General features: G+C 47.7%; 1 protein-coding gene across 2 annotated transcripts in view; it reads left to right on the plus strand.

Moving 5' to 3' along the window:
- The window catches only part of LOC147623818 (kinesin-like protein KIN-4A), a 106,977-nt gene extending 97,126 nt beyond the window's left edge, over positions 1 to 9,851 (plus strand). For both annotated transcript variants that reach the window (XM_086820446.1, XM_086820447.1), the window contains 4 exons: positions 8,343 to 8,508; positions 8,598 to 8,753; positions 8,875 to 9,195; positions 9,298 to 9,851. In XM_086820446.1, the coding sequence (XP_086676572.1) occupies positions 8,343 to 8,508; positions 8,598 to 8,753; positions 8,875 to 9,078 (526 nt within the window). In that variant the 3' untranslated portion in view covers positions 9,079 to 9,195; positions 9,298 to 9,851. The remainder of the gene's footprint in view (positions 1 to 8,342; positions 8,509 to 8,597; positions 8,754 to 8,874; positions 9,196 to 9,297) is intronic.
- Positions 9,852 to 11,031: the final 1,180 nt, after the last annotated feature.

Genomic DNA, 11,031 nt, shown 5'->3' on the forward strand with positions numbered 1-11,031 from the left:
ATCATCATTGATACCTGTAGGGGTGGCAGGCTCGCCGGAGTCGATGCATGATAGATGATCCGCCATCACACGGTGTTTGCGTGGCCACAGAAGGATCTCAAAGTCAAACTCTTGGAATAAGATAAGGCAGCTCCACACTGGGCCCGCCACCTAGGGTTTGTTGAGGAGGTACTTGTTGAGAGCGTGATGATCGATGATGACCATGAAGTGCACACTCCAGTAAGTAGTGGCGAAACTTTTGACAGGCATACACTAAGGCCAGAGCCTCCCTTTCTGTAGTGATGTAGTTTCTTTCTGTAGAGTCGAGGAGGCGACTAGCATAGTAGATGGGCCAGTCAATTCGGTACTTCTCACTGGGTTGGGCTAGCACTGCACCCACGGCAGTGATGTTGGCATCTGCATGCACGTGAAAGATGATGGACCAATCGGGAGGTATGAGGATGGGTACGCTTCACCACAACATGTGCCTCGATGCTTCTGGTGTTCACCGGGACGGTGAACGGATTAATTGGTGGGGGACCTGTAGCCACCCTCATTGCCTTTGGTCGGCATTCGACAGACACTCCAGTTCGCTTTTGGTGGTCTTGGCATTGTTCGTGCGGCCGGCACTCCTTAGAGCACCACTGCCACCACTTGGCGGTTTCTTGCTCATCACAGCTCCCCGAGTCGTTCTGGTGGACGGCCGTGACCTTGGAGGACCACACCGTTCCTCATTTTTTTACCTACTAGTTTTTCAGACTGTTTCTTCTGTTTTTTTGCCTTTCATGGTAGCTCATTGTATATACACATCTGGACTGCTGCTAAATGGTTATTGCTATATTGTGCTTGGTTGGTGCATTGCTTTATTTAGTTTTTGTCACACACCAACATGTATCAAGCTTTACTTCTAGTTTTGGAAGAGGCCTGTGGTGGCCACACTCTTCTCACCAAGTCTTTGTCCTGGACATGTGGTGTCCTCCTTCCTTGACAGTTTGTCTTGGACCTGTGGTGGTCCTACTTCCTTACCACTTTCTCTTGGACCTGTGCGGACCCGGTTGCCTGTCGTGGCGGCACACTGAAGATCACTAGGGTCCTCTCTAGGGCAGTATACCCTTAGGAGGTGGCACATGCTAGGGAGATGGCGATCTCTTTGTCCCACTTCACTACACACTCACACAAACTCAAGAACGGAACACAGAAGTCAAGAGTGCATGCACATGCACAAGACTGAAGTCGACAAGAGTTGGAACAACTCAAAACTATGTATTGCATTGGGGATTCTCCCTCAGCACCAAGGTCTCTCTTTATACAATGGGCATGGCTCCTTGGGCCATCACGAGCCAAGTGCTAAAAGTGGTCATTGAGAGATGCCGTTGGAGTAGGTGAGAGGCGCCGAGCACAAGTGGGTGAGTGCTGCTTCCAAGCGGTCAAGTGGGTAGCCGAAGATTCCCTCCTGGTGTGATTGGTGACCATTTGGGGTGCCCGCATTTGAGGTTCACAAACTTGGGGGTGCCTGATCTTGGTTTCACGAACTTGGGGGTGCCCTTGAAGTTGTGCTGCATGCACCCTAAGAGATGGTAGCTCGGAGAGGTCATGCTGTGCTGCCTCAAGGTGAGAGTGGTGGTGAGGCACGTTGGTAGGGAAGCTAACTCAGCTTCCAAGGTGGATCGCCAGCTCTCGCATGCTGTAAGAAGGTGGCGCAGCTCGGTGCACTCATTCGCGACTGCAAGAGAGAGGCCTGGGCCTGCCAAAGATGGTGTTTGAGGTGCTGCGGCTACTGAGCGGGCTTGTGAGGGCAGCCTGTGCCTAGCGTAGCTCACAGCGCATGCCTTCCCACTCTTGAGAGAGGAGGAATTAGTCCGTGAGATGCTCTGAGTAGATCCGTGTGTCGAGGGAGATTCTGTCAAAGGCGTGGACGAGGTGGCGGGCACGAGCAGGGCGAGGCATGGAGAGAGGGGGTAGCCTGGGTAGAGGTAGAGGAGGGCTTTTGGGGGGCACAAAGTTGACTAGCCGTTTGTGGCTGTAGCACTTGACAGAGAGGGGACTCTTGATGGGACTGATAGAACTAGAGCTCACCTGAGAACGTGTATTGGGCATGCAGAGATGATGAACTGCCACAGACTCAAAATTTTGGGAACTCTTGACTCACAAGAGTCCCCAGCAGGATTGCCAAATTTTTAGTGTACCTGTAGCGGACCCGGTTGACCGTCATGTCAGCACATTGAAGATCACTAGGGTCCTCTCTAGGGCAGTATACCCTCAGGAGTTGGCACAGGCGAGGGAGATGGCGACCTCTTTGTCCCACTCCACTACACACTCACACAAACTCAAGAACGGAATACAACACAGAAGCCAAGAGTGGCATGCACATGCACAAGGCTGAAGTCGACAAGAGTTGGAACAGCTCAAAACTATGTATTGCATTGGGGATTCTCCCTCGGTACACCAAGGTCTCTCTTTATACAATGGGCATGGCCAAGTGCTAAAAGTGGTGATTGACAGATGCCATTGGAGTAGGTGAGAGGCGCCGAGCACAAGTGGGTGAGCACCGCGTCCAAGCAGTCAAGTGGGTAGCCGAAGATTCCCTCCTTGTGTGACTAGTGACCCTTTGGGGTGCCCGCATTTGAGGTTCGGACCAGGGCGCCCGACCAAGGGCAGCGAGGATAATCCTCAATTGATCATGTCGGATCTATATTGGTCATCCCAATTTAGGCACCATTGTGCCCATTCACGACCCTCAAGGAGTTGTCCTTCAAGGTCACATATGCAGAAAATAGCCAAACACCGTTCTATTTCTCTTGTCATCTCAGCTTCGGGGCTTTCATTAGAGTTATGATTGTTTCTTGTAGTAGCTATGATTACTGCACATAGCAGACAATTGATTAAGTCTTTTCCAAGAAAATATTTTTAACCCATTTAACTCGAGCCAAAAATGTTTCCTTTCTTTATTACTTAAATACATTTGTACTCTACCGTCTCAGTCTACTATCACAGAACCCACATCTCAAGTTGCAAAGGCAATTGCTACAAGATACACCTCTTTACACTCTATCAAAAGTACCCATATGAACCACAATTTTCTGATGGGGTATAAAGCAGGAGAGAATCTGAAAAGTAACCCAATGTAGTCTCTAGTTAGGGACTCCAGTGAGGGAGCAATGGTCCATAGAGAAGCACCGAGTCTATCACTCTTGGTCTTCTCCGGATTATGGTGAGAATGGTATTCTCCCTCGTATGTCCATAATGGGATGCATAGATCTGGTCGTCACACTACCGCGTGTGTCTTCTCTTCCAATGTGTCGGGAAATGAAGATCCTCGAAGTGCAGATGCCTCCATTATGAGATTCAGGATGAGGGCCGACTCCAGAGAGTGGAGGTGGAGTCGCCTTTGGTTGCAGAGTGCACCTTTCAGAGGATTCGGGTAGTGGCTGCCGCTTCTCGGAAGTGGCATATTGACCCCGACCCTGCTGACGTGCTCCCGGATTGGCGTATATGGGCATATGCAGCGCGCCCCTTGGCCCGGCTACAGTGGGACCCCGGAGAGTACGAGTGGCATGATCCTTATGCATCCCTTGAGGCCACAGAGATCACATTTTTCCAGTATACTGTTCGGCTGGGACGGCATATTTTGACGGCGAGGAGGACGGTTTCTCCAGCGGCAGCGGGGCATTGGCGATTGCAGGGACTATCACAGGAGTTCCTGGAGGATTTCTGGGCTCGGCTCTGGGCTAGTCGACAGGCCCGCAGGATATCGGCTTTTCAGTGGCTGGTCGCCCACAGGGGCTCAGCAGTTGGCACTTGGCTTGTTTACAGCGGTCTTCCGGCGGCCTGCGTCCGATGCGGCCACCCTATGGAGACACAGAGACATTGCCTTTGGGACTGCCCTCAGGCACAGCAGATTTGGCTACGGATACTGCGTATTCTGGCCCCCCTCTCTCCAGAGGGTATGTTTACGTGGGGTGCCGCTGCTTGGTCGACTTCGTCAGGGCCTGCTATGGGCTATGAGATGGAGCAGGGCAGTCAGGCCATCAGATTTATTAGGGGCCAGCCTCGCCTGGTTCCGGCACCGGATTTCTCGTCTGCCAGCTGGACACAGGAGAGGGATTTACGATGGGAGCTCCTCAGCAGCCTCACCATCTGGTTCACCTGGAGGGGCCCGGTGCTTCACGGCCTTTGAGGGGAGATTAGAGCCACCAGCAGAGACTGTTCGGGGGATTTGGCAGGAGTTGATCCACACCCTGCGAGGACAGTACGACCGCATCCGGGGAGACTCGGATGAGGCGATTTTACGGCGCCAGGCCTTTCATACCACTTGGCGCTGCGGCCCGTTCTACACCCTTCACACGGGATCCCCCCGTTGGCACTACAGGCCACCTGTTTGGCTCTTTGCCCCCCCCATTGTATGATTTAGCCGCTCAGTCCTTTAGACTGATGCTTGTATTTTGCAGCACCTAGGGAGAGTCTCCCGGGCTGCCATGATGTATTCACTGCTCTTCTCTCTGTTAGGAGCAGGAGAGATCTCTTTTGTAGCCCTACGGGCGTTTTTTACATAACTAATGAAAGGATCTTTTCTCGGGAAAAAAAAAAAAGATCCTCGAAGTGCAGAGTGATGGCTACCTGCTCTCATGTGCATTGTCAAGCCTGAGTTGCGAAATGGTCGAAGGCAAATGTGATCATCTAGTCTTCACGGGATAAAACAGGCATCGGCAACTGGGCCATCTGAAGAAGAGGCAATTTTTCGTTATTAGTTAGGTGTTTGATACCAGACTTAGGTTAAAGTTTTTTGCCAATTATGTTAATTTCCATGTTTATGGGCTTGTTTTTCTAGTTATGGCTATCCAATGCTCTGATGCTAGGTGTAAGACCCCATACCCCATCATTCTACTATACAAATGGTCAGTGGAAAGCTTATCTTGGGTAGAGAATCTTCACTCAGGGCCTCACGTTGACAATATCGTAGGCAAGTGACTAACCCCAGTGGCTGCTCTTAGCGGCATGGGGGAATTTCACTACTTACGAAAAGCAGGTAATTCCTCCAGTTTTTGAAGTCACTTATGCTTTCACGGACACACAACGATTTGCACACACACCCATTTCATTTGAAAACAATCCTTTTAAATTCAGACAATCTTTTATAGAAATCAATTTTACCTGTCTTGAAAATTCTGTATATTCATCACGGTTTGGGCACAACATCCAGTGCCATATTCTTCCAATCTGAATAATCATTACCTGGGAAAAAATCTAGTGATGGATCTATCCACTTTCTCATCTGTACTTGTATCAAGGCTTCTAGCCACCTTAGGTTCCTCGGTGACTCCCGCGGCCTCCCTGATCACACAAATCCTCAATGGAAGCCATCAATAGTGTTGGTCCTCACCTGGTCATTTTGTATCAGTTTATAAGAGGGGTTGAAGCGAGGACCTGTCAAACTTGTTAGGTATCTAATGCATCAGGCAGTTGTTACGAGGCGTGCCTCTAACAGTTTGAGGCGTACGAGGCGTACGACTGCCTGATCAAGGCATCCACCAAAATAAATAAATATATAATAATAATAATAATTATAATTATTATTATTATTTTAAATTTTTTTTTTTGCTGGTTTGAGTCTTTAGACGGGGGCTTTAAGGGCCCAAGGCAGCCCCTATCCCACACACTCTCTCTCCCTCATTCTCTCCCTCCCTCCCTTAAGCCTTTCTCAAGACCCAAAGTTCAAAGTTCAAACTTCAAACACACTAGGATGATGATGTTTTTTATACCCACCTTCGGAGCTATCTCTATACTCTACCGGTTCATTTCATTTTACTTTGTACCCTTGAATCTTGATGATGTATCCAGATGATGAGGATGGACTATTTTGGTCTCATAGGTCATTTTGGCCTTTTGCAGACATTTAATACAGCTTTCTTTCTTTCACATACACACTCTCTCTCCCTCTGTCATACACACCCTCTCTCCCTCCCTCAAGGCTCATACATATACACTCTAGTCTCTCTCACACAACACAGGCATGGGTGACGAGATCAGAGCCTCAGTTCACTTTCCGAGGGGAGCCGGTAGAGTACGTCAGGTCATATGTCTAGTTGGGAGTTACTTTCACAGGATTGCGTTTCTCCGTGATGGAGGCAGCAGCAACTAGATTAGCTCAAGGGCATGCAGCCTTGGGGGCACTTGAGAGGCAGTGTGCACACATATAGTTTCAGGAGCCACGCACCAAATTGTGGCTATTTGATACGCTTGTCACACTGACCCTCCTGTACGGAGCTCCAATTAGGGGGCCCAGTATACATCACAGATCTCAGAGAGGGACAAATGAGGGATGGAGGCAAATGGAGAGACCATTGATTATGACGATTGCCAGCATGATTCGGAGCAAATCATCAGTACCACATGAGATTGTTCGTGCCGAGCTGGGTGCCCCACCAGTAGTAACCGAGGCCCTATTCCAAGCAGTTACCTTTTTACAGCGGCTATGGGAGCTCCCTCAGCAGAGGTACTCCCGATTGGCATTGACCTCATCCATACAGTTGGCAGAGGATGGAGATACTCATTGTTGGTACGCTCAGATGAGATCATGATTTGACCTACATGGTTTGCGGATAGAGGCACTACCACCCTTTCAGTACAGTCTGTATTGTCCATTTTTGGATCTCACGCGCGCAGAGCAAAACCGCGTGATCAGGATGGATATAATCAGAGTGGACACAGAGAGGACATGGACTAGCCCCCTTGAGCCCTTGGGCACGAAAATGGCTCATTTCAAGAGCCATTTTCTACACCTCTCACCGGATGATTTTATCACCCGCCTGGCGTACATGGATGTACACCTATCACATGGGATACGTTGTGCCATTGGACAGATCCGGACCTCATCACACCAGCTGCGGATTGAGACAGGGCGATATGTGCATCAGATCTTGGATGACCGCATTTGTCAGCTATGCTACCAAGAGGTAGAGACAGAGGAACACTACATTTGCCGATGTACAGTCTATTATGAGATCCGAGGGAGATATCACTGCCTCTTCCGAGAGGGTTTTGGGCCGTTACGCAGGGTCATGGAGTTTGAGGATCAGAGATGCCTGGGATTTTTTCTACTTAAGCTCAGGAGACACAGAGAAACCCTCTTGGTAGACAGGAGGCCGAGCCATGATGTACCTAGATAGAGGACCCTGACAGATTTCTTCGGCACCAGCACCAGCAACCCAGCCCACACACCTCCTGATACCTCCTCCATTGGGCCATCAGGGCACCGACCACGCTCCCAGGGAGTCACCAGTGATAGAGCAGTTATGTCATGCTCGTCGGCCACGACCACTAGGATCCCGACCAGGGCATCCTCACCATCGCCAGATCAGAGCCATTATTGCTCGGCATCGGAGGTGCCTACCTGGCTTCTACGACCTCTCCATTCTAGACAGCCCCATGGCGGAGATACTTGATCTAAGGAGAGGGCAACACTTCAACTGATCAGCATACATGGATCTACCTGATATACATTTTTCAGTATTTTCCAGTATTTTCTACTCAGTATCATCTCGGAGTCTTACAGTTGTGTTCTTATAACTATAGGACAATCAGTTTATTGTACTTTTTAGTCTCATTTAGTTGTTCTCTTTGATGAGACACCAACTTCAGATGTACTCTCAGTTTTGGTCTCATAGGCCACTATGGCCTCTTAGAGACGTTAATATATCATTCATTTCATTTCATTTCTCTCTCTCTCAACTTTCACTATATATCTATCTATCACTATATATATATATATATATATAAAATAGACGCCTCTAACACGCCTCTAACGTCTCTAAAAAATACGAGTCTTTCGAGGCATGTACCATACCCGCCTCGTACCAAACACCTCTGACGCCTCTAACAACCATGGCATTAGGAAGCAAGTTCACCAAGAGACAATTTGCTGAGGGGCCACATCCATTTTTGCAAGCTTATGAGGAAGCTATGTACCTGAAGACCCCCTTCCACTGTGTCAGAGAGGGCTGTGGACTCACATTGGCCAGTTTTTCTTGGTTGATCTAGCGTTACTTGGGAAGTTATTGGAAATCCAGCTTCCATCTTCCACCTACAGTGCTGTAGAGTTGCTAGCATCAATGTGTATCTTGTATGGTAGCATAGTATTAAACAACTCTACTTAATTGAATCATTCATTTTTTGTCAATTGAAAATTTCTAGTACCTAGGTCGATATGTGGTGATTGAAGTTGTATCTATGACGTGTGGAGTATAATTAATGCACTCCAGTATGGCTTATTTCAACAAGTTTGTACATAGACATGATAAGCAAGGAACAGTGGCAAGAAAACATGGGTTTTCATTATAATTAAACACATGGTTGTTTGCGAGAAGGTGTCAACTGCATGAGATGGAGCTGGAAACCAGTGAATTGAGAAACAAAGTTAGTGCATTCAAAGAGTTGCTGAAACAGAAAGAGATTTGCAAACGGGATGTAGACGGTGGGCAAAACCGGTTGAGGGAACAAGCTGTTGCTATGGCTCTTCTAACTTCTAATAAGGTGTAGATTCTGGTCTCTGAATCAATGCAGATGCTCTCATAATTATAAATGACCCTGAATTGAAAATTATGTTGTATTGTGCTTCCCAGGGCTGTGCAAACAATGATATTAAGTGTGGTGTTGAGGAGCTCTCAGTTGAACTCACTCGCATCCAAGCTCGTGCATCCAGCAGATTAGACTGTGTGAATGACTGTTGTTATTTGAAAAGCTCCAGAGTTAGTGCATTCCCAGAAAATCTTAATAAGGCATGCATCTTATTAATGATGTACTTTGCTTCACTAAAGGTTGTTTCCACATTGACACCATTGTAATGACATCATTGACACCATAGAGAGAAAGGGTTGGTCATGATGTGTGAGTTTACAGGTGGTGTATACAGGACAAGGGTCATGCATGAAACAGGATTCAAACAAAAGTCGGCTATGGAAATGGAAGTGGAATCAGCAATGGTGGATGCTGCACCTACGATGGTGGCAAAAGCCATGGCAGTTTTCTGAATGGATGAAGCAGACGGAGAAGTCGCCTGCAAGGATACGATCTTCGAGAGCTGATATGGGTCATTTACTATAGTCAAACATGATCACATGCCAGCCGTGTTTAAAGCAAAAGAAAGCAAGGAAGTTTGTGCTTGTCAGGCTCAGCCTAGTCAATGTTGCAGTCCTCCTTAGTGATCATCAGCTGTACACGGTATGTTTATATGTTTCTATATGTAGTCATTTTGTATGCAACACTCTCTATTAACCTTGGTAGTTGTTTGTGACCTTAGTGAGGCATTTTTTTTGTTGATAGGAGCATTCGAATCTGTGTATTGGTTTGTTTCTGAAACAACTGGACATCTTGGGCATCCCAGTTGTCCACAAGAAAGATGCCATTTTGCAAACCACTACCGAACGCAACGCATCAACTCGGCCTTCCCATTTCTTCTCTCTGTCGGCTTTTATAAGTGCTCAAAAGCCTGGCCATTTTTCCATCCAATACCACAAATGTCATACAGGAAAAGAGAGAATCTTCACATGTGTGGTAATGGCAGCTGTGAGCTCCCATGAAGTGTCATTGCCAGAGAATAGCCAGCATGTGTACTTGTCTCTATTGTGATGGTTTGTTAAACATCCTGGCCTAAAGAAGGCAACAAGGTCTTAGTTGTACTACAATATGATCTTTGAAATTTTTTGGATTGAGACTGTTATGATGAGGATCCTTGTGTGATTAGAAAGGGTCTGAATTTTCAGGAAGAGTTGTGGATGGTATGTATAATATAATTGTGTGCATGTCATGTATATTCAAGGTAGTACTTAATCAACTAGTAAATGCAAGAATAACTTCTTGTGCCTCCTTCAGCAAAAGTTTCTAATAGACAAAGCGAATGCCCCCACACCACATCTTACCCCCTCACCCTTTCCATGCACTTCTCCACCACTCCCTTTTCCATTCATTCTCTCCCCACTTCCTGCTCTGTCTACTCTTCTACTCTGCTCGCCCTTCATCTGCATCTTCCCTCACGGACCACTTTTCTTCTCCATTCCCCGTGCTTCCAGCCTGCCCTCCTATTGGTGCCTTCCAATTCTCCCGTACCCCCCTCATTGGCTTGCAGGCAACACCCGCATGTGCCCACGCGCACATTCCACAAGTTGTGAGTCTACATATGGTACGAGTCTCCAAGTTGTCTTGAGGTAAGTCCCTGTTGTTTTGCCTCAATCTGAGGTGTCTAGGTGGTCTTTTGGGGCTAGTGACATTCTCTAGAGGGTAATTATTTCACAACACAGTTTCTGTGATGTTTTTAAAATTTGTATGTTTCCCTGAAATCTACTTTTGTTGGTAAATATTGGTGGGGTAACTATTGAAAGTAGGCACAAACGGCCGTCTTCATCCTCAAAACCCTCTTATAAGGGTGGATTAAGACATGGAGCTGGGGGCGGGGGAGAGGGGTGGCCGGGGGAACTCCATTGCAGGTCACAGTGGCGAAAACCTTATTAAGAGTCTGACAACTCCCATCACAAAATGTTGTTGTTGGGGGGGGGGGGGGGGGGGGGGGGGTAGAGGGTGGGGGGCAGCAGTTCACACAGTGGCAGAAATCCCAATAAGAGTCTGACAACAACTCCCATCATCAAAAGGCCATAGCCCAAGTGGTTAGAGTTCTTGGCAGTTTGTGTGGGCCTAGGTCCTAACCCCACGAACTGCAGCTGAATGTTGTCCTCTTGTGAATTGGCCTCGTTCGTGCATTGTCGTTTGCAAACTGGTGGAAAACTTAAAAAATAAGAGTGACAGCAACACTTACCATCAAATGGCCATAGCCCAAGTGGTAAAAGCTCTTGGCACTTTGTAGGTTCAAGCCTCTGCAACTGCAGCTGAATGCTGTCCTCTTCTATGTTGGTGTATGTTCGGTCCACCTCTTTTGACCGAAAGCTTTTTGTAGGTGCGGCCAACTCTAACCTGGACTATTAGTGAACTGTACTCAGCTGCAGACATTTTCCGTCACCCCTTCTGAACCATGCATAATCTCTTCCACCTCAAAAGCTATTTTCA

This window comes from Cibotium barometz, chromosome 26, assembly GCF_041138505.1.
Source record: "Cibotium barometz isolate CiBa-2024 chromosome 26, ASM4113850v1, whole genome shotgun sequence".
NCBI lineage: Eukaryota > Viridiplantae > Streptophyta > Polypodiopsida > Cyatheales > Cibotiaceae > Cibotium > Cibotium barometz.